The sequence below is a fragment of the Talpa occidentalis genome, unplaced genomic scaffold (assembly GCF_014898055.3).
Source record: "Talpa occidentalis isolate TD23 unplaced genomic scaffold, MPIMG_talOcc4v2.1 talOcc4.16, whole genome shotgun sequence".
Lineage (NCBI taxonomy): Eukaryota > Metazoa > Chordata > Mammalia > Eulipotyphla > Talpidae > Talpa > Talpa occidentalis.
In genome coordinates this window covers 61,682,822-61,705,934 of record NW_023601653.1, presented here as the reverse complement: position 1 = coordinate 61,705,934, position 23,113 = coordinate 61,682,822, and the positions used below count along the sequence as shown (strand labels likewise).

Sequence of the window (23,113 nt, the reverse complement as noted above, 5' to 3'; positions counted from 1 at the left end):
TAAAACTTAGGATTTGTCTCAGTGGCTTAAGTCAAAGATCTTTATTTTCTTTTTAGTTTCTTTTTAGACAAAGCTCTTATAAGAATCACAGATGAAAGAACATGCAAAAATCACATCTTTCCATCAACAATAAAAATACTGATTCAATACTTAAAAAACATCAGTTCATAGTGACCCAGAGAGCTGGAAAAACATGGCTGGGATTTTTCTGGCCTACCACAGAATTTTCTAAATCAGTTAGGAGGATGCTGCCCAGCTTGACTTGGTTCTCCCCAACCCGGGGAGAAGAGCCTCAGTGTAGGGCACACGCTCACTTCAGACCATTGGCAGTGACTGGCTTGGAAAGTTGGCTGAGGTGAGTGGCAGGTGGAGCGTCCACCCCCTCCCACCCGGAGTGCGTGGACACGGAGGAGGACACCTGGGCTCTTGGCCCACTCATGGCTTCACCAGCCAGATCTCATTGCGACGCCCATAGGGCTTCATGGGAGGGTCGTAGCCGGTGCAGAAATACACGTCGCTCCGATAGGTGGCCGTCCCCTCCAGGGCTGTGCGCAGCTGGGCAGCCTGAGCGATGTAGTCGGCTTCCTTGGCATAACCACCAAATTGCCTGAGGGCACAAGAGCAAGTGACTGGTTAAGAAAGGTCAGGGTCTCCCAGAGAGAGGGGATTCTAAGAAGTAGCTCAGCAAACTTGCTAGGACAAGCAGGCTGCCCTCTAAGATTACAGCCCATCTGTACCTAGATGGGGGGCCCTGACCTCTCTGAGCCTCGGCCCCTCATTTATAAATGGAAATGTGATTTCTTTTTCCTCCAAGGGTGTGATAAGTGTTTCCTGCAATCACGGATGGGAAAAATTCTAACGCAGCACCTGGAGTGGTGGTCGTGTACTAAAGGTTTGCTTTCCTTTCCTTTCTGAATTCCCCCAAGAGATGGGGGCCGACTTCAAAGCCAGGCCACCACCCTGCTCGCTAGCGTCTTCTGGTGGCCTCTCGTATCTGCCCCTATCCTCAGCTGGGAAAAGAGCAGGTGTCAGTGGGGCTAAGGCTGTGGATTCTCTCACAACAGACTGATCATATCACAGTAGGGACGGGCGCATTAAAAACCAGGACACTGGACTTCTGCTGAGGATCGCGATGTAGTACATACAGATGTCAAGTAGCAGTGCTGTCTTTCCGAGACCTATATCATGTTACAGACCTGCCTTACTTCAATAAAAAGAGTCAAAAAACAGAGCTGCCAAGGGCAGGGATCCAAGGAACTCTTGGGAGGGCCCCTCTGCAAGCTTTAAACATGCCCCCCATAAAGAAATAATAAACCTCTTTAATAAACCTCTCCTCCAGCTCAAATCACAGGAGCCTTCTTTTTTGAGTAAATGAAGAGACTTTTCCTAAATCAGGCTTTTCTCCTGACGGCAGAAGGTGGGGAGAGAAGCAACAAAGCATGTCTTCCCGAGATGATTTTTCTCTCCTTACATCATCTACCTACGCTCCAGAATTCATCCCGCAGTCTCCCCTAAATATACCATTCTAAATGTGGGTTGCACTAAAATCTTTATTAGAGTCCAATGCATCCCCATTTCTAATGAGCTTTGTGACTCAAAAATCTGAATCTGCACCAGGCAAGATTAGGGCAAATGCATTATTTTGGGGGTTTCGCTGACTCACGCTTGGCTCCTTTATACACGGTTAGTCACACTCAGCAAGCATCCAGCAGGTTGATTACAGGGTTATTGATGTGAAAACACCCAGGATTTCATCTCTAAGGGATAGGTGTCTAGACACAGCTCCAGAACATGGCCAGTGCTGAGTCAATTTGCAATTGAGGAGGCTCGATTCTTTAAACACAATGAAGAAAGATTAGACAGCAGACAAAGGAAGTCGAGCTCTAGGTTCATTGCAGCTCACAGGAGAGGTAGCTGGGTTAGCAGACAGGGGATGAATATTAAGGAAGGATTTTTCTGGCCATAAAAGTTTGCAAGGTGTTGGAATTATTTTCCAAGAATGTCTCCCGGTTGGGAAGAACCTGTCCACACGACTGAGACCTGGATGTGGGAGCAAGTGTTGAGTGCTCCCTGGAGCCCCCTCATGCTGTGATGCTGAATCTTTCTCTGTGAGAATGCATGGTGTTGGCTCTTAAGCAGCTGTTTTGGGGGAAGGTCCAAAGGAGTGGTCCTCAAATATCTTCCTTCATCAGCAGAGGCAATTAAGCTAATGTCTGCTCATATTCTACCTCTGTCACTTCCTAATCTGGCCATGGGCAAGTGGCTTTAGGGTATTATTTCTCTCTCCGTTTTTGTTTCTCTCTTTGTCTATCTCTCCCTCTTCCTGTTCCTTCCTTTTTGTTTCTGGAACAGCACTTGTCGCCTTCTAACATACTAGATGATTTATTTATTGTGTTCATTGCTTATGGTGTTGAGTCCCCTGGTAGAAAGTTGGCTCCATGAGGGATCTCTGTTATGTTCTGCTCACTGATTGGGTGTCAGAGCACCCCACATGGCTTCTGACACACATCAGACCCCGCTGCTAAATGTACAAGTCAGATAAACAATAGCAGTTACCATCTTCAGGCTGATAGACCTAACCATGATAGCACTTAAGCCTCCAGGCCACTCAGCCATGCAATAAACCTCTGAAGCACACACTAAGGAGACAGTGGTGGGAATTCAAACAGGAAAAGCGGATTGACTGAAGCCAGATTGGGAAGGGCCTTGAATGCCATGCTAAAGACTTTGAACCTGACCCTAGAGGGAAGGTGGGCTTACCAAGGGGGTTTAAAGTAAGAGACCAACATGATGAGGCTGTATTTGGAGCAATCCCTCCGGTGGCAGTGGAGGGATGGGGGATGGAGTTGTCAGTGGCCAGGAGTAGCCACATATGAGCTGACAAAGGCAAATGTGAGAGGTGGCTGGACCTGGAGTAGACATGGGGCCAGGGGCTTAGCCTCCAGCTAAGCCTCTGGAGGGAGAATGAAGCTGTGGACCAGAATAGGCATCCCAGGCGGAAGTGCCATTTGGGAAGGGGTGGGAGGGTTAATAGTTTGGTTTCGGGGCAGGTTTGATATGGGTCACCTTGTAGGGCAGCAGTATTGGGAGCTGTGCAGGATGGAGGAAAGACAACTCAAAGGCCAAGGAGAGAGAGAGAGAGAGAGAGAGAGAGAGAGAGAGAGAGAGAGAGAGAGAGAGAGAGAGAGGTTTACACCTATGGAGATGCAGCCCCTTCTTTGCTCCCCCCACTCCACCCCTCCCCACCTGTCTCACATTTAATTGTTATTAGACTCAGGGGAGGTGGGCACGTCTGTGGAGGAATGTGTGGAGGAATGTGTGTGGTGGGGATGCAGATTGGGGATGCATAATTGTCTGGTACAAGATAGGGATGCAGTGACTAGGGGCTACTGCCTGGGGGTCTCCATTGTTGCTGCTGATCAAACCATCCTATCTCTAGTCCCTGTTTACACTTAACTTCCTGTCCAGGTGGTCTAGCTGGTTATGCTAATCTGGCCATAATGTTGCCTGCTGTTTTCAGCAGATATCCTCATACCAAGACTTGTCCTGGTGAGAGGCCCCGTGCCTGACTCTATATTTTAGCTTGACCAGCAGCAACATTGAGCACCAAGCAAAATCCTGAGAACAAGGCGGGCTGGGGAATTGTAAGATACGAAGGTGCCTCTGTGAAATACACTCACAAGACAATTATTGTGTACCTGAGAGTGTGCTGGGCACTGTGCAAACCTCCTTAGACTGGGGAAAGAACAGGAATCAGAAATAGGGTTTGGGAAAGAGGGGGTCAATGACAGCCATTTGGGTGTCACCAGTGCATCAGTGGTGGCTATAGTCACGGTCAGGAAGGAGGCGAGGTGTAGATGGTGAGGGTCAATGGTTACGCCTGGACATCCTTGTCTCTAAGTGGGGGGAGGCCAGTCCCTAAGAGGGGGTAGAGGGGAGGCCAGTGAGCAGAAGACATGACAGAATGATGGGAAAAGGTCATTATTTGGGGATTCCTATATCCATTATGGGGTGGGGGGGAGGCCAACTTCTGTATTTATTCCCAGGCTGACTGAGATGCTGGTACTAAGGATAATAATGTCCCTCTTGCTCCACGGAAGCATTCCACCGGAAAACGAGCAAAGGGAGGTGGAGGGGTGGGGACAGTGGAACTGACAGTTCTTCTCAGAGCCAAGTTCCCATCCCAAGCACAGGACCCCACTTGCACACAGCCAGAGGAGGAAGGAACTCAGTCCCAGGCCTCAGCCCCCAGCTGCGCACACAGCACTCCTCACGGGGCCTCAGCTCCCAGACTCACTGGCACATGCTTGGCGTGCCAGGAGATTCGCAAAGTGCTTTGAGCTCTTAAAAAAAAAATTACACATGATTTCTGTGCATTATTTTTGTCGGCCTGTTAACAAGTCTCTTGTCTCCACCTTCAACAAGCTCCCCCCAGGGCAATGCCTTTGTCACCCAAGTCAGAGCTGGGTATTCCCAAGGGTATTTGGTTACCAGGGGAAATGAGAAAGGCCACACCCTCCCTGGATTCCTGAAGCAAACTGAACAGACTAAAAAGGGCTGCAAGAGCTGTGTGGGCCAGGATGAGCTAACACCCGACCCCTCAACCCCCAAACCCTCAGCTGTGGTCTAAGCAGGCAAATCATCCAAATCATCAGGACATGACACATTAGGGATGCCTCCTGCAGGCCAGTAGCCAGGGAGACAGAGACTGGAATGTCCTGAACCTTGAAAACATGGCCTAGAACTTTAACAACCCACAGGTCCATGCAGATTTGTGGAGAGTCAGCTGGATGCATAGCTCCATGCAGGGTGCAGGGGAGCATAACACCCAAGCTCACAGGGCTGTAAAGATGAGCACAACACCCAAGCTCACAGGGCTGTAAAGATGACAAAGGCAGCTTCCTGTTCTTGTGTGGTCTAACTGTAGTGGGCAGGGCAGAGAGACACACCGAGTTTATAGAGGGCAGCAGGAAGCAGGGGCATGGCGGTGGAAGGCCCACAGGGAATGCTCACGGCGGAGGGTAGGGAGTGAGTGGGTCTGACTTAGCACACGAAGGGAAGGCGTGGCGGGAGGGGTGATCTTGTGCAATTATTTATTGAGCAGCCATTCTGGCTGCTGGCAATGAGTAACATGCCCCAAATTCCTCTTCTCACAGTGCTTCCCATGGGCAGAGGCCGGGCAGGGGCTGGAAAGGAGTGGGTGAGCATAGTGATGGTATGGAAGTGTGTGTTGTGTGTTTGTGTGTGTCAGGGTGGGGGGGTGCTGGGGTTTCGGGGACTTCTGAGACCAGGAGGACACCCAGTGCAGGCATGCGGTGGAGGGGGAGAGTAATGCGTGAGCAGGCATTTTTACTAGGCTTTGTACCTGCTTGAATGTTTGAGGGACCCAACCCCAAGGTCACCCACCCATGCCCCTTCTCATCTGATGACTGACTTGGGCTTTGGTCCCAGCCCTAATGTGTGCTGAGCGAGCGCACAGTCAGAGTTGAGAGGCAGGGGTGGGGTGGGATGGGTCCCGTGCTTTAGGACCATTTAGAAGGGGAGATGGGGGAAAGACTAGAGAGAACCTGGGTTCTGGGGCTGTTGTAGTTCAGCCTGGAGGTGAAGACCATGGCAGCGGGAAGGCAGGGCAGGCACAGCTCAGAGGGGAGTAGATGTGGGAGCTGCCTTTATGTGGCGGTGGCTCCGGGGGAGCTGGAAATGGGTGCTGCCTGGGAGAAAAGGCAGTACCAGCCTTGTTGATTTGGGCTCGGCCACTGAGAAATGGAAACCGAAGTCCCTTCCAAGTATCACTTTGTAAAAGACTATGGGGCACCTGCCCAGTTGTATGGGGGGTGCTGGGGGTGGAAGCAGGTAGTGAATGGTGATTCCTTAGGTTGTAAAGAAGCTTATCATTGGTGGGACTCTTAGAGGCCAGGTGGCTTAGAAATCAGAGGTGCTCAATAAACCTTTGTCCAGTGGAACCCAATTCCCACTGGGGCCAAACATCTCAAAGTACGACTGTCACGCATCTGTCCAGATGGTACCTGAATGCCTCTGGCGAGGACTTCATTGCCTCATCCTCTCTCCCTTTCACTCTTAGACCCCTGATGCCAGAATGCTTTTATTTTTGAGTAGAAATATACTTCCCTGTAATTTCAGTCCAAGGACACCACTTCTTAACTCTGGAAAAACCCAGCCCTGAAATATCTGGAGATATTTATGTTTTGTCTGTTTCCCCCTGCCACTGAACAGTTTCCCTTATTTCCCAGAGCAGAGACGTTATGTGTTTCTGGCTGTAATTTCAGCACCTAAAATGATTCTTGGTACAGAGTGAGTGGGTCATAAATATGTGATTTTGGGGAATGAATGAATGAGTGTGTGAATGGCCTTGCCGTAGCCTTCCCCTTGAGTCTGATGAGGGAGAGGACATTCAAGGCACTGGACAGAAGTCAGCTTGGGGAATTGCTGAAACAAGAGTGACAGTGAAGTTATGGGGAGGGGGGAGCAAAACTTTTAGGGAAGAGAGCAAAAAAGAGAGGAGCTCAGAGAAGGGGAGGACCAAGCCATTCATTCATTTATCAATCCGCCAACCCTAACTGCCCCAGAGCTGCAAAGCTCTGCCACACATGCAACTTCACTGGAACCTGGCCACAAAGCGTCCTATGTTCTACTTACAGATGAGAAAATCAGAAGCTCAGAAAGCCCAAAGTTATAAAGCTCATAGTTATTAGAGTTGAGGTTCGAATCTGTAGTCTCTTGATTGTTTAGTTGTTCATGCTAAGAAAACTTGATCTAATTCTCAGAGGGAGGTGAGGTCAAGAGAACAGGTTAACACTAATTGTGGAGCATTTGCAGTAACACATTTCATCCTCACAGCAACCCAAAGGGCAAGGTACTCTTAGCCCCCTTTTCCAGAGGAGGAAACTGAGGCATAGAGAAGCTTGGTAACACACAGTGGTCCTGTGGCCATTAAATGGTACAGCTGGGATCAAGCGCAGATCACCCTGACAATGACCTCGTCCTTGCCAACTCTTTCCTTCATACCCAGGCATTTCAGTAAAACTGAAAGTTTCATTAAAATCACCCCAGGAGCCTCTTTGGTGGCCTAGGGGTTAAGTCTCAGCACTATCACCGCTATGGCCTGAATTTGATCCTGGCCAGGGAGCTAACTAACCCACATGGCACAGCAGACCTCTCCTGTCTCACCCGCTGCAACTCTCAGCAGTGTATTTCGGTTAGTCTGCTTGTTCTGCCCCCACTCTGTCTCTGGTGAATCCTCTCACCCCCCACATCTCTGGCCTACACCCCAATTCTTCTGTGCACTTCTATTATTTTAAAATGAAAAAAAAAAAATCACTCCCATGTCTCTCCATTCTACAGAGCCTTTTATGGAGACGCTGAGGAGGGTGGGTGGACTTTACAGAACATAAGGGAGGACAGCAGTCTGGATCTGGTGATGATTCTATTGCCTTTTGTGAATACTAAGAATATTCTGACTGCATGTTTTTTTTCATACCCTTCTAATCATCACAAAAGCACGTGGAGTTAATACTGCAAATAAACACATGCTCCCTTTGTGACCCTCCCTTCATCAGGTTATTTTAAATATTTTTTTTTTTTTTTAAGATTTATTTATTTATTTATACAAGCACTGGGTACAGTCAGAAGCGCGGGAGGGTGAGAGAATTCACCAGAGCCAGAGCGGGGAGCAGAGCAGGCAGAAGGACCGAAGTACACTGCTGAGGGGAGCAGCGGGCGGCAGGAGAGGTCTGCGCGCCATGTGGGACCCTCCTCTGGTGGCCGGGGAGCAGCCGGGGTGGCCGGGGAGCAGCCGGGGATCGAACAGGCGCTGCAGAGGCTGCGGGCAGCTTCGCAACCCAGCGCTCAACCGTTGCGCCACAGGGAGGCCCCATCAGGTTATTTTAAAAAGGAAGACAGAATTAAGGATGCAAGGCCTTCATTTTAGAATTTACTTTGTCATGTAATGCGCTCACTGTGTATTTGAAATGGCCTTTTGCCTGCCACACCTCCTTAACGGCCTTCCACCCAAGGTAGTTTTAGAGGCACATTTGGTGGGGCAGCGACACCAGGTGGCAAGTTAAGGAATGACCCTGTGCTAATTCAGGACAGTACATGAGGTTAAAACTGTCTAGACACCCTATTTGCTACTTTCGTCTGTCTAGAGTTCAGAGAAGTCAAAGGAAACTTCCACAGGCCTTGATTTAATGGTCCCTTTTAATTAGGTATCTTTTTCTACCATCAGGAACCAGGGTTCCTTAGAGTAATGGCTAATTCCAGTTCTATCTGGAGTAAATGTCAAGCTGTGCTGAGACCTGTTGTCACACCAGAAAGCAAGGAAGCCACGGTAGGCCTCAGAGTCATGTCCAAAGGACTAAAAAATGAACTTGAAGAGGCTCCCACTGCTCAAAGATGGGACAATTTTTGAGCATGCATAAGAAAAATAAAAGCAAAGAACGAAAACACATCAATTGTGTTTACAGATAGTATACTGATACTCAAAAAACAGAGTTCAATACTGCCTTACTTTGGAAATGGGGAGGGATTCTCTCAAACTGTACAAAACAAGTTCTGAGACAATGAAAGAAATCTTAACACTGGACATTCTAAGGTATTAACACCCTTAATGAAGACTGTTAACATTTTAGGAGTAATAAAATAGGATGATTACATTTTAAAAAAGTCTTCAGTGGTCACACTGAATGAAATAAAACACTACCGGGAATTCACTTAAAAATAATGCCAGTGGATTGGATTCCACTCCGTGGAAGGTGTCAAGGAACATGATGCCAAATTGGGCCCCAGTTAATTTTATCGTTGAAAGTGAGTGCTGGGGACAGAAGGTTTCATTATCTATTCTCTCTTTGAAAGTTTGAAAATTTCTACACTAAAAAGATAAAGACAAAAGGAAAATACTGTATTGATTCATTATCCTTGGTCTGGATTAGAAAAGTGATTAGAAACTAGCCCATCTGCTTGAAGTCTCGTGTGAATTGATTCTACATGTCAACCTCATTCCTTGTGAAGGAAGAAGGGGCTAAGGGAAGGAATAATTGCTGACACCTACTACATGCCATAAACTACGCAATGTATGAATTGTGTCATAAATTGATTTATGAATAGCATCTTAGTAATTACTAACAGTAATCCTAGAGGCAGGATATATCATCAGGACTTAAGAGATGGGTGACAATCTTAGTGCCACCAAGTGACTTCCCATACAGCATCCTGGAGCTGGATTCAACCAAAATATACTTGTTCACTACCGTACACCAGCCTGCCTCCCAAGACCCAGGAAAGACAATGGAAAAGACAGAGCAGGAAGTGGGTCAGACAGCTGAGACCTGGCAGGGGGAGAGGGAGGCAATCTCTCAGGAGGGGCGCCCTCTCAGCACACCTGAGAGAGTCAGTGCCTCACATTGGCATCCAGGCACCTCAGTTCTCCATGCTAGTCCCTGCCCTGGGAAAAGATATATTTTTCATTAGCACTTGCTTTCTCTGCAGCCTCTGCAGTGAAGGCTGAAGTATCAAGAGAACTGGAGTAGACTGGGAGGCTCTCGTGGCTGAGCTGCAGTACACTGGATGTCCTCTGGGGGGCACTGCATCACCTAGGATGGCCCAGAGCATCAGCTGAATGAACTTGCTCAGCATTTGTGTTAGCTCCAGGGAAGCCTGCACTTGACTCAGATGCAGAATTGGAGCAGGGCAGCCAGATAACTAAGTTCGGAGGGAACGGACAAAAGCTTGGTCCAGTGCAAAGTTGCCTGTGATTTATTTTTCATGAGGTTGTTCCAGAAGGGAATCAAAGCCCCACCTGTGCTCTGGTTCCTAGTGGGGAAGCTCTGGTCTCTGCCTGTGTGTGTTTGGGTGTCTGTTGCACAGTAGGATTTTAATAAATGGGGAATCACTCATTATTTAAAAGACACTTGGTTTCTGAGTGGAGGCAGTGATTTGTAGCTATTATTGTTTGGCATCAAGGAAATATGGCCCAAAATAGGGTAAAAATGACTAGAATGATAGCAGGGTATGTCTATACCTGTTCAAGGGCCCATAGACCAGGGACAACTAAGGAGTGGCAGCCAGGCACTGGCAAATGCTTCCTACCCTTCTGGCATTCAAGGGGAGTAGGAGTGAAATGACATAGCCCCAGCTTCCTATGAATCCATGACCCCAAACCACAGCATGACTCTGACATTCTCCAGGTCTCCCGGGACCCTCCCATGACTGTGGAGGCAGGAGTTCCATTTGAGCCCAGGGCAAACTCTCTAGGGCCAAGTCACTCAGTCAGCTGGCACAGGGTTCAGATACAGTGCTTGCGTTCGTGGGCTTAGGCTGAAGGAATGAAGGTGAGAAATTGTCAGGACTCAGTTTTTCTTACTGAACTTAATTCATCAACAATACAACTTCAGTGGTGATGCTCACTGGAGACGATTCAGGAGTGGTTACGGGGCCCCTCTCCTTGGCCCACCCCGGCACCTGTAGAAGTGTGTTCTTACATGGAGTAGACAGTGATGCTCTCCCGATCCTCGATCTTAATGCTGTTGTCGCTGGGAACAGGCGGGTCGCTCTGAAATTGGCTTGGAATCCGGAACCAGACTTTTAATTTCTTCTGCAGGGAGCCGTCGTCAGTGGGGAACACAGCAAAGGAAATGGGCACTGTCATCCCCATGCCAATTCCTGCAGGTAGAAACACCCCCCCAGAGTGAGGGACTGAGTTAGGGTCAGAACATGCTGAACATGCAGGGAGGGTCTGCGGGGCTTGTTCTTTGTTCTCCTTCCAAGACGGGCTGTTTGTTCTTGAAATTCCTAGTAAACTTTCCAGGTCTGAAAACTATATGGCCACACATACAAACACACACACCCCACCACCACCACCACCACCACCACCACCACCAACAACAACAACAACAACAGCCACAACAACTATTTGTATGCACTGGACATAGGAGTGTAATGATTCAACACTTTTGGAGAAAAAATTTGGTAGTGTATATAGTAAGACAGTAACTATGGCCTTCCTATATAAACATCCAGTTTAAGAAAATAATGTGAAAGACAGAAAAGTCTTTAGGCACTAGGTTATTCATTGCAGCAGAATTTATAATTGTGAGAACCTGGGAGTCATACAAATATTCAAAATAGGAAGATGTTTAAATACATGTCAGGCAATGATGCAATGTAATGTAACTATTAGTAACAATGCTGGGCCTCCCCTGGTGGTGCAGCAGTTGAGCGCTGGGCTGCAAAGCTGCCCACAGCCTCTGCCACGCCGGTTCAATCCCCAGCCACCAGCGAGGGTCCCACATGGAGCACAGACCTCTCCTGCCACGCCCGCTGCTCCCCTCGGCAGTGTACTTCGTCAGTCTGCCTGTTCTGTTCCCCACTCTGGCTCTGGTGAATTCTCTCACCCTCCCGCGCTTCTGACTGAACCTAGTGCTTGTATGGATAAATAAATAAATCTTTAAAAAAATGCTTAAGAGTCTTTAGCAACAGTGAAAAGATAATTATGAAATAATAAGTGACAAAGGTACAAATGGTATTAGATTTTAAAGGTCTATGAAAAAGCCATACAGAAATACATTCAAAAGACAATGGTTGTATTAAAAAAAGAGATTAGGGCTGCAGTTTTATATTTTCACATTATCTTTAAGAAGTTTTATAATTTGTATGTATATATTTATTTTCTTCTTCTAGAAGAAGTGTTATATTTACAGTGTTAAGAAAGAAAAGATTTCTTCTCAACCCCTTCCTGATTGATTTATTGTCCAAAGCCTGATTACTTTAGTCCTAATAAATGTCATTAAAGTTTATCCCAGTTTCTAACTTCCTAAACGACTTGCTTGAGAAATAGCCTAAATATTAAACATGGCACCTCTTTTCTCGCCTGGCTTTCTGAACTATTTTGGGTTTGCAGTGATTTTAAATGTCAGCCAAGTGATAGAGCTTCTGGAATTCAATTTATATTGAAATACGGTTTAAAGCCCACTGGGTACCTATCATTTTAACAATTGAGAGGCTGCCAGCAGGGGTCATTGTCTTTAATAAGAGCTGGCTACCTAAGGATCTCACACCTTCATTCATCCAGGGAGTGGTAGCCTGGGAAGCAGTCACTGTGGTCTCCCCAGAGCTTCCTGGCTCAGGCAGCACACAAGTCCTCATGCCACTGAAACAGGCAGGGACGGGCGCCCCACGGATGTGAGATGTGAGACCTCCAAGGCCACCCACACAGACTCAGGCTACTCCCCTCCACCTGCTCCCCATCCCCGTTATGTGATGTCTCCTACGCAGTGACTTTGCACTAGTTCACCTCTGAGACCAGAGCCACCCCCTTCAGGGACACTCACCCTTGTCATTGGTGCCTCCCACGTACTTCACGACTTTGGGCATGGCCTCCCGCAGAGCCTCATCCACTGGCTTTCCTTCCACTTCCACAGTGGCAAACCTGCCACCTTCACAGGTCCTCTCCTCATAGGAGACTTCTTCCTAGACACAGACACAAGGGACAACAGCGCTGAGGAGATAAAGGAGTGACCCGCACCATCACTAGAAGCAGCACAGTCCAGCTGCAAGAGGCACAAACAGCGAGGACACTGTCCATGCGGATTGCTATTATATTTCTTTATTTCCTCCTTTCCAGGTTTTTCCTTCTTTTTCTGGATGTTGGACCTCCTTGCTAGATCCTATGATTTTTTTTTTTGTCTCTTTGAACTTCTTTGCCTTTTTACTCGACTTTCTAAAAGATTTCCTTGACCATTATCTTCCAACCTTTCTACCAGACTTTTCATTTCTGTTTTATGTTTCATTTCCAAGAACTCTTTGATCTATGAACGTCCCACATTGCATAGCATCCTGAGGGTAGTCTGCATGACTTTGGAGGCAGTATCCTATGTCCTCTCTGGCAATATCCATTATATAAAATTTCCCCACTGTCTCTCCATAGGTAATCCCGGAATCTACTTCTCATAAACTGTCAGGCCCAGGCCTGGCTCTTGTACCCCATTTCACTCCCATCCTGTGCCAGACCCTTGAGTCCTTGACCTAAATTACTCCCTCCCTCTTCTCTTTCTCTTCTGGTCACCACTAATTGGTCTTATAATCTAAAATTTTATTTTTGTTTGATTTTTTTTTTTGGTTTCTCTGAGTGCCACCTCTGAGTGAAGGCCTATGGTGTTCGTCTTGCTCCCTCTAACTTATTTCACTAAATCTAATCCCCTCTCGGCCCATCCACGTTGTCACAACTAATCTGGTGTCCCATTGTGAACATAACCACGATGGAAAGAATTCATAAAACAGCACTTTATTTACCTTTACGGACAGGGTACATTCTCATGCTTGCTTTTTTTTTTTTTTCTATCCTGCTTACTTCTACTTGACTGAATTTTATACTATTCCCTTGAAGAAAAAAAGCAAAACTTGCTCTACATTGATTTTACTCCCTGGTAACAGAACACAAGTGCAATTTGAAAAATGTGCTGTGAAGTCTTTGTGGACAGGAACTATACCACAGAGCTATTTATCGATGGATGAAAGGACTGACTCCCTTAAACTGATTGTGAAAAGTAGACACGGCAGAGGTACCGGCTACCCCAAGCTGGTCTATTGAAGCATCCAAGATGGAAGATTCTCGACTCCCAAGGGGGAATAATGCATTTCTGGAGGAGGCCAGGACTCTGGAGCAGTGTATTGACTTTCCCCTGCATGCCAAACTTCCCTTCACATGAAGGGGGGAAGCTGCACTAAGATCAAGCATCCAGAGCACAAATCGGCCTTGACCTTGGTACACAGTGCCTGCCAACTGCAAGGGCCTGTGGAGAGTCTAGCACTTCCAGGGAGCCTTTAGTAGCCAAGTGTTTTATGTAAACTTGGGTGTTTGCTCTCTCTGGCTGTGTCACAACAGAGAATTCTAGACCGTGTCCCTCAGTGGCGGCCCCACTGAGTCTTGCCACCTGCAATGTTTTGAATTCCCAAAATGCCATTCTACGAATTACTGAATTTTAGACCTGAAAAGAGTTTTTAAGTTCACCTAATCAAACTCATTTTACCAGAAAGGAAAAGAACAATCAAGAGATTGGGTATGTCACCCAAGATCACGCAGCTACTGCATGGTGACACTGGCGCCAGGAGTCCAGTACCCAAACCCAGTCTAATCCTTGTCTCCAGACCCCATGGTGCTGTGGGAGGTGGAGGGAGCACTTTTACCTCTTTCTTTAGCCAGTCATTTAGTTACTTCTGACAGACATTCATAGGCCTGTGTCAAACTCAGGACAGAGGCATCAAAAGTCATTTAATGTAGCTACTTCTCTGACAATGGAGAAACCAAAAATAAGATCTTATTAGAGAAGACCTTGCTGGGCTGACTCTTTCCTTTGGTCTTTCTTTCTCCTTCTGTTGAACTATTGAACACCTGCTATGCATTGGGCATCATGCCAGGTTCTGTGATCAGAGATGAAAACCCTGTCTCTGAGGTCAGATGTCTCTGGTGTGAGGAGCGTGTGGTCCCATGAGAAGCTGTCAGGAAAACAGATTTTAACCTGATGACAGGCTTAAGAGGCGAGGATTCTCTGGGCAGTGTGGGAGCACATGAGAAGGCTACTTAGGTTAGTTTGGGGTAATGTGGGGGGTATGTTCACATTTCAGTAGATCAGGCTTATTGAGGTATTTATAGATCATCCAACTGGAGGCTCAGATGTCTTCATTTATGGAAAGAACATTTATTGAAAACCTCTGGCAGGTGCTACAGACTTGGAGACTACATGAAGTCTAGATGGAAGGTGGTGAGGAGAGTTACACGGAGGATTATTACACAATGCAGTAAAATGCTTGGATAGTTATGACAGCACTGCTCCAGGGACACCCCAGAACAGAGGAGGAGGGGTGAACAGCAGGATGATGGTGAAGACTACAAGTTGCTGGAGACCAGCGCCAGCTAGAAGTCGTGTCAGGGATCTCAGAAAGGAGAGGACGGAGTCGGTGAAGTTTTTCTCTCGGAGGGCTGAGGGGAAGTGGAGCGAGGTAGGAGTGAGGAAGACACAGACACCTTATTTCGTGCAAGTATCTCCTGCTGAGGGTCTCAGCGGGTCTTATATCTTAAGGCGAGCGGTGGGATTACATCAGTGTAAGCCTTGAGGCAGAACAGAAACAATCAATACATATTTTCTCATGAACAAGCAAAGACTAGGTTTCACACCTAAAGGGCAATTCTCTGGTAGCCTTAAGAACAATGAGTTTCCTAGGTACAGCTCATTTACTAACATGATCAATCACACAGGACAGCACAACATTTGGCAACAATTAAACTTTCCCAGTTACTAAGTGGGTATAAAATTCCTAGTCTATATTCAATTACTAAAATCAATCTATCTCCTAGCACTCAATTAACTTGGCTAATATATTGATTACTTCAAAGTGGTCTGAAACAACTCATCAAATTTAAGTAAGTTCTACTGAAGTCTAACTCTTAACTAGAAATTCCTAACCTCCACACGGCCAGCGAACTATTGACCTCTTGCAAATACCAGGAAATGTACTGCTGCCCCAAACATGCACTCCACCACCACCCGACCCCACCCCCCTCCATGTTAGGCTATGGCTTCCAAGCACAGCTGGTTCAGGGCAGCTTGTTCTCCATAGTTCTCAGGGCCTGAACATTTCTTTCCTAGCTACACCTTTAGCATTTTTTCACTTTCTTTGATACTGATTCAAGTGTAAGAATAACAAATCAATTAACGTCTAGGTCCAAATTGGGTTTTCATATGCCAATTAATGACTAACTAACTTCTGCATTAACCAAGAACAAAGAGGAGAGCATTAGCAGGCGTTGCCATGGAGACTCCCTAGTTCAGATCTTTGGGAAGTGCAAGAACTCCCCTCTTCTGGGAAGTACAACTTTCCCTCTTCGGGGGAGCACAGGAACTCCCTGCATCTCGGGAGTCTCCCCCAATGCCCAGACCATGTCAAGAGACAGTATGGGAGGTGCAGCCTGCCGCAACAAGTGCTTTCTAGTGGTTGGAGCAGCCTGGCGAGCAGGGCACAGCAAGCAAGGAGGCCAGAGTGTCTGACCAGATCCCAGAAGAACTTGCAGGCTGTTCTGGGAGCTGGGTTTGTAAGCACTAGTCCAAGGAGGAGGACCTGAAAGCAGGTCAGGCACACCCACTGTAAATAAGCTCAGCTGTCTCGTGTGATCTAAAGCCAGGGCTTGGCTAGTGTGTCTGAGTTTTGAGGGGGAGAGTCCCTGGAGCAGAAGAGCACTCTGGGGGCTGTGCAGGTGACCTGTGTGCTCAGCCTGTTCCCTGGCCAGAGTCCACAGCAAGGAAAGAAAGGCAGCCAATAAAATAACCCAGTTTGACTGAGAGACTCAAGCTGATGAGTCCACCAGCCTTTTATTTTTTATTTTTTTTTTTTTAATTTTTTTTTTTTATAGAGGCATGTTATTTATTTATTTGTTTGTTTGTTTGTTTTGTTTATACATGCACTGGGTACAGTCAGAAGCGCGGGAGGGTGAGAGAATTCACCAGAGCCAGAGCGGGGAGCAGAGCAGGCAGAAGGACTGAAGTACACTGCTGAGGGGAGCAGCGGGCGGCAGGAGAGGTCTGCGCGCCATGTGGGACCCTCCTCCAGTGGCCGGGGAGCAGCCGGGGATCGAACTGGCGCTGCAGAGGCCGGTTAGCTTCGCAACCCAGCGCTCAACCGCTGCGCCACCGGGGAGGCCCCCACCAGCCTTTTAAACCTTCACTCAATTTCACATCCTCCTCCTGTGAACTCCCAAAGTCAGGTAACTCTGGAGACAGAATTGCCTTGTGTGTCCATCAGCTCAGCTGCCTCCTGCTAGACATGAACAAACTCTCCAGGGTACCCCTGGACGCCCAGGTTTGGAGCTCAACAGGAGACCAGCACAGGAATAGAAACTGGGGAGTTGTCAGCATAAGGGGGAACTGTGAATGAGATGAGGTTGTCCAAGCTACATCTATAGAGCATTCTCTATACATCAGATCATGTAATTAATGCCCTGCTAACAGCCTTCTGTTACCAAGTTCTTACCCTCTCCCACAAGAGGCAGGTAATACCCAGCTTCTGCCAGTGTTACCTGCCATACCTCGAGTGCCGCCTCCTGGCCCCTTGCCTTTTCCTTCAATGCCGTGGCCACACCTGCCCCAGGGTATCTATACCCACAACTTCCCCTGCCTAGAGGATTCCTCTCCTGGGTGCCTGAGGAGCCCCTCCTCAATTGCTAGGTTTCAACCTAAATCCTAAACCAAGGCTCCTCTGACATGATCCTAACTGAAAACAGGTTCCCCAAGATCTTTTTTATAGGCCCCTGTGTTTTTTGCAACACAGTGCTTATTGCGATTATGATTTAATGTATTTAACCTCCATGGGGTTTATGGTTGGAATGAAGTCAGGATGATCCCTATATTGTTTGCCATGCATCTCTCTTGGCATCTAGCGCTTCTGGCATCTGGGCATTTCAGAAGTATTTGTAAGAAAGGAGGGCACTAAACGAACCTGGTTTTACGATAATGGCGAGGAATACAATAGCCATAGCTGGGTGGCCAGGCAAGAACCTAGTCTGATTACATCTGTCCTGGAGAAAAGTTGGGTCACAATGTTTTAAAGTGGTTTTACTGCAGTGCCCACCTCTCCATGGACATGTGTCCAGAGCCTCTTACCTGAACCTCTGGATCACTGTGAAAACTTAGGCTTGAGAGATGGACACAATAGTTCTTGTTCCCCAGGAAACAGAATTTAAATAAGGGTCTATTTTTGCAGGAAAAAAAGCACCTAAGTTAATGTAGTCTTGATTCTTCAAATTTAACACTGTTAGGGTTTTCAGGTTACATGGAACATAGTAGTAACAGATCTGCTCCTGCCCAGCTAGCCCATGCTCTTATCACCTGCCAGAGGAGGATTTGGCCAGTGGCCACAACACCAATTTTCAATGCCCAGATCACGTTCAGGTCCCAGACAGATCTTACAAGAATGTCTTTTGCTATGGGACCTCTGCAAGATTAATTTTTTTCCTTGTCACCTGATGTGATGGGTCTAAACACAGATTTTGGAAACCAGCTTTCTTATTATAAGAAAATCATCCTCATCATCCCGGTACTTTTTAAGTGTCAGGTGTTATTTTAAACACTTCACCTAGATTCATTTTGTTCAATCCCTCCAATCATCTAGTAAAGAAGTTAGTGTTTCTATCTTCAATTTCAGATGAAATGAGCACAAGAGGTTAAGTAAGATCTATAAGTTGTTGGGGGCAAGCAATGGGGCCGAATGGGTGGTTGGGTCCTAATCCATGGGTACAGGCTGGTCACAGATCCCATGCTATCTGTTATTTAATATCAGCCCTGTTCCCAGCACCCACACGGCCCACCCAACCCAGATAGTTGTGCGTCTTCCTCCTCCCCAAGCAGTGCTGAAGGCCCTTGATAAGGTCCTGCCTTAGCAGGGGCCAGGAATCATCTTGAACATCTGTTGAGCCTGAACCCACACTACATGAGGTATGCCATGTGCCACCTGTTTCTCAGGAGAATGGACAATTTCTGACCAGACTCTCTAGGGTAAGAGAGATAACTGAAGAGAGAGGCGTTCTACAAAATAAGAATACACTGAATTTGCACATTAAGAAAAAAAAAGAAAAGTTGACAAGTAACACCTAATACTTAATCAGCACAGAGGCACAGAGGCATCTTAGAGTTGAGGAATTTTATGATTTAGACTGATGACGAGATTAAGTAGCTCACCCGAAAGGACCTGTAAAACTAAGGGCCAGCTAACAGTTACTAGCCAACCATTGCCAGGGATTCTGTTGAACAACTGACAATTGGTTATCTCATGTAAACTTTAAAACACTCTTATTCGATATGAATCGTTATTTTTTCCTCATGATTAGCTTCAGAGAGGTTCAGTAAGTTACCAGTGACCACACAGAAAGATGAGATAGGGCTGAGATGAGTTGGAACATAAGGGTGTTACTGCAGGTGCATGGCATATTAGTTCATAAAGCATTTTCATTTTTAAAAATTTAATATTTGTAGTATTTGGGAGACGAAAGGAATGATATTTTTATACCCATACTACCACCACAGAAACTGAGGTTCATTCGCTTTAAATGTTTGCTTCAGCCTGGTTAGAATACTCCCTCTGTCCCCTATTTCCATGAAATGTTGAGGGAAGAGCTTCTCTGGGAACTGCATTTATCCCTGGGGCACCAACCAGAGGCAGGTGACACTAAGGGTCTAACAGGAAACAAAATCTACTGGGCTCTTTTGAATAGAGGCACCTTGAGACAAGGGATTGATTTCATAGATCATAGAGGCTGAGATGCCAGAGGACAATGGGGCAGCTCAGAGGTTAGCAAGCATGCTAGGAGGGAGAGGAAGGAGGCTTATCTGTTCTCTAAGCTCAGATACCTGCTCTCTTGGTAGAAACTGGAACTTACGCTGACCTGACCAGCAAGAGCTGAAGCCACAGGGAAGCTTATGGTGCTAGCTACCTGATAAGAGAGAGGAGCAGGAGCTTTCTTACCCGGACCAGGTCTGCCACTGGTGCCTCCGGCGGGGTCAACCGCTAAGGGACCAGCTGACACCGGTGCCCGGGAACCTGCCTGCAGGGGGCAGCAGTGAGACCCCAGCGAGCAGGCCAGGGACCTAGGGCAAAGGCCATCAGCTCAAAATTTAAAACTAAGTGAGCCTGATTCCATTACAGAAAGGAAAGCTCTCTGGGAGCTTTGGTAAGACCTGGATTCTTCCATTTTTTTAATTATAAGAGTTTGTTAACTTTTCTTTTAATGTGAACATGAGAGAGAAAAAGGAAAGAAATTGTAGCATTTAAAAAAAATAAAACAGCAACAAATACTCCAAGCTCTAATCACCATTAAAAATGTTCTGAGATGGTGGATTGCAATATTTTATTTGCCATTATTTCTCATTTTCCCCCTCTGTCCTTTAAAAATGATGGGAACTGCAGCACTCAATATAATGTGAAACTTGCTACATGGATCTTTGAAAACACATATACAGAAACCCTGTTTAATTGAGATCTGGAGGCTAAAAGAGTTTCCACTCTTGCACAATCAGCAAGCTGCAGGACCCAACATGCCTTGTCTCTCTCACAGGAAGTGATGTTGCCTCCAGGCCCCAGAGTTGGGAAGAAGGAGGAGCCTCTTGTCCCAAGAGCGTCCTCTCTAAAAGCTATAAAAGGGGGTACTAGCTTTTGTTCTAGGGACATGCATGTGTGTGTCGTTGCCAGAATGTACTTTTCCAAACTGCCTTTTTGTTGCTGTTTACCAACAAACCCATTTTATTGGTGAAATAACTGGCTGCTTTCTGTTTGAGGTCAACAATCACTAAGAGGCCTCAAGATCATCTAGGTGAGCTGACAAACCAGCATGGGCACAGGCACCTTGCATTCTGGCCACAGTCAGATCCTTCCGGCTCTAGTATACATAGACAGCTGCCCTGCTCAACTCCAGGCCTCACACAAACCCTCCCTATTCCTTCCTCCCCTTCCCTGCTTGTTTTTCTTCCCACCAACTGATATACAATGTATTTGAGGTCTCTATTTGTGCATTAACCACTAAAATGTAAACTCCATGAGGACAGGGGCTTTTTTGGGTCAGATCTGTGCACTGCTCTATCCCCATTGTCTAGAAGGGAGGCTGGCATGAGGTTGGTGCTAACAAATAGGTGTTTGTTGAATGAATGGATTTTAAGCTGGAGATTTCACATGAAGAACTTGGATTTCTGGTTTTCCTTAAAAATCTGGCCAAACTGATCTATATCATCACATGGCACCAGCTGTCAGAGGAGGACCTGAGAGCTCTCTCTGATTTCCCTCAGCACCCCCCCTCCTTTGCCTTATTATTTAAAAGTCAGACTCATTCACTTCCACTAGCATTGGCTGCTCCTAGGCATTTGATTATGTTCCCCTCCATCAAGGTGAAGCTGTCTTCTGTTACAGCAAAGACTGAGATGCAGACAGATGAAGTAACCTGGCTATAGTCACTGGAGGAGATGAATTGGGAGCTTCTGTGTGATCCTTGCACGTGGTACCAGAACTGGACCCCCAGACAACACAGTCCTTTAACAAATGAGGCAGTGAGCTGGGAGCTGAGCAATCACCAAGTTTCAAAGTGTCTGTCTGCATGGATTTTCATACTCTTGCTTTCAGGAGGAAGGCCCCGTATGCCTGTGTTAGCAGTGATGTCAGTTTGGGAAGATAGAGCGACTGAGACTTCCTCACTGCATTGTAGACACTGGACCCTAGGAGCTAGCCGCTGGGCCCACAAGCCATTTTACAGCCCTGGGCCCCCGCACGTGCTCTTTTCTGCATTCCTACGCATCCCTGCAGGCCAAGGACACTCCCCTGGGAAGGGCCCTCTCATCACTGGCTGGCAGAAGGGAATGATCCCTCCCCATGCTCCCTATCTTGCACATTTACTCCTACGGGGCACAGATCCTGCTGTTTTACACTCACTGCTCCCAGAGTTCTGAGTTTCTGTCTTTCTTTCTTTTCTTTTTTTAAAAGATTTATTTATTCATGCATACAAGAGCTGCGGTACAGGCCAGAGATGTGGGGAGTGAGAGGATTCACCAGAGACAGAGTGGGGAACAGAACAGGCAGACTGACTGAAATGCACTTTGAGGGGAGCAGCGGTGGAGACAGGAGAGATCTGCTGTGCCATGTGGGTTGCTCCCTGGCCAGCCGGGGATCTAACTCATGCTGCAGAGGCTGCTGATTGCTTCATAGTGCGGTGCTTAACCCCCTGCACCACCAGGAAGGCCCCAGTTCTGCGTTTCTTAAGAACAAGAACTTAGTCTTCCTGCAACCTAAGGTCTCTCGGCAAACAAATGTCTGGAACGGTTAATGAACGCATGCATCCAGCAGGTGCCTCAATCTTGCTAAGCTGGGATTCGCCCCTCAAATCCACCCACCTTGTCCCCGCTCCTCGCTGCGAACCCCTTTCGGGCCGCAGGTTCCACAGACCTCCTCCGCCCGCCTCCCCGCCTCCCGGACCCAGCCCGGGCTCTGGAGGGCCGCCCGGTAGGAGCCTGCGCACATTCGGGGCAAGTTCGCTCCTGCGCCTCCAGGTCAAGAACCCGCTCCACCAGGTCCAGTGGGGCGGGGCCCGGCCCCTTTCAGGCCCTGGCCAGGCTGCGGCCTACCTTGCCGCCTTTGCTCAGGACCTGCCAAGGCCACGTCTCCACGCTGCCGAACAGCGAGTTCTTGATCACGCCCAACATGACGCCTGCGGGGGACTCCGGACCCACCGGCGGCTGCGGGGTGGCCGGGGCGGCTGGCGACAGGGGCGACAGGCCTGCGCCGGGGCGGGAGGGGCGGGCCGGGGCTCCCGGGGCTCCGCCCGGCCTGATCGCGCTCACGGGAAGGCGGGCCCGGGGCGGGGCGACCCGGAGCCGCGGGAGCGGCGGGGAGGGCAGTGCGGGCGCCGCGCGCCACCTCCTCCCGGCCGCCCTCCGCACCCCTCGGGCTCCGCGGCCCTGGGACCTGCACCGAGTCTGACCTGCAGGCGGGAGGCGGCTGGAAGCAGAGTCTCCCAAGCATGAGGTTTAAGAGGCGGTGGAGAATGTCCTACTAAACCAGCCCCCTTCAGGGGTCCACTACTGGCCCTCTCTGGGGATGGGGTGGGGAACCTGGGCACCAAACTTCTGGGCACCAAACTTCAGAGCCCCCAGATTCATCTGTGCTCTCCTGAGCCTCCACTCTAAGGCTCTGTTGGCTGGAATAAAAGTTTGGACTGTTGTTAGACGGGGAGTTGATTAGATAATGGAAGTGAGGATTGAAGCCTGGGGAAGCAAGCCTGATAGTTCCTTCTGTGGCAAAGGTGCCAGCAACCACAAATTTGCGTTTGACTCATAGAGTTAGGAATAGTGAGGCACTGATGTCAGAAATGTAATTATTTCATGGTTTTCGGTCCTAAGCTATTTTGCCCTAAGATATGTTGATGCTGTCTAGGCAAGGAGACAAATGCTGTGGCGTCAGGGCTGTGCTTCTGAAGAATGCACCACAGTGTGCAGAGAGGCCACTGCCCATGGATGAAATCTTTATCTGACTCCTTGGTCATTTGTGGCGGTGGGTTTTGGCATCGCTGCCTCAC

At 47.9% G+C, this 23,113-nt stretch overlaps 1 protein-coding gene across 1 annotated transcript; it reads right to left on the bottom strand.

Moving 5' to 3' along the window:
* On the bottom strand, positions 1–22,328 carry HEBP1 (heme binding protein 1). Its single transcript, XM_037514314.2, has 4 exons — positions 22,164–22,328; positions 12,345–12,483; positions 10,497–10,677; positions 1–607 (listed from the first exon to the last, which is right to left on the bottom strand). The coding sequence occupies exons 1-4, from the start codon at positions 22,239–22,241 to the stop codon at positions 436–438; spliced, it is 570 nt and encodes a 189-aa protein (XP_037370211.1). The 5' UTR covers positions 22,242–22,328; the 3' UTR covers positions 1–435.
* Between the last annotated feature and the right edge of the window lie 785 nt (positions 22,329–23,113).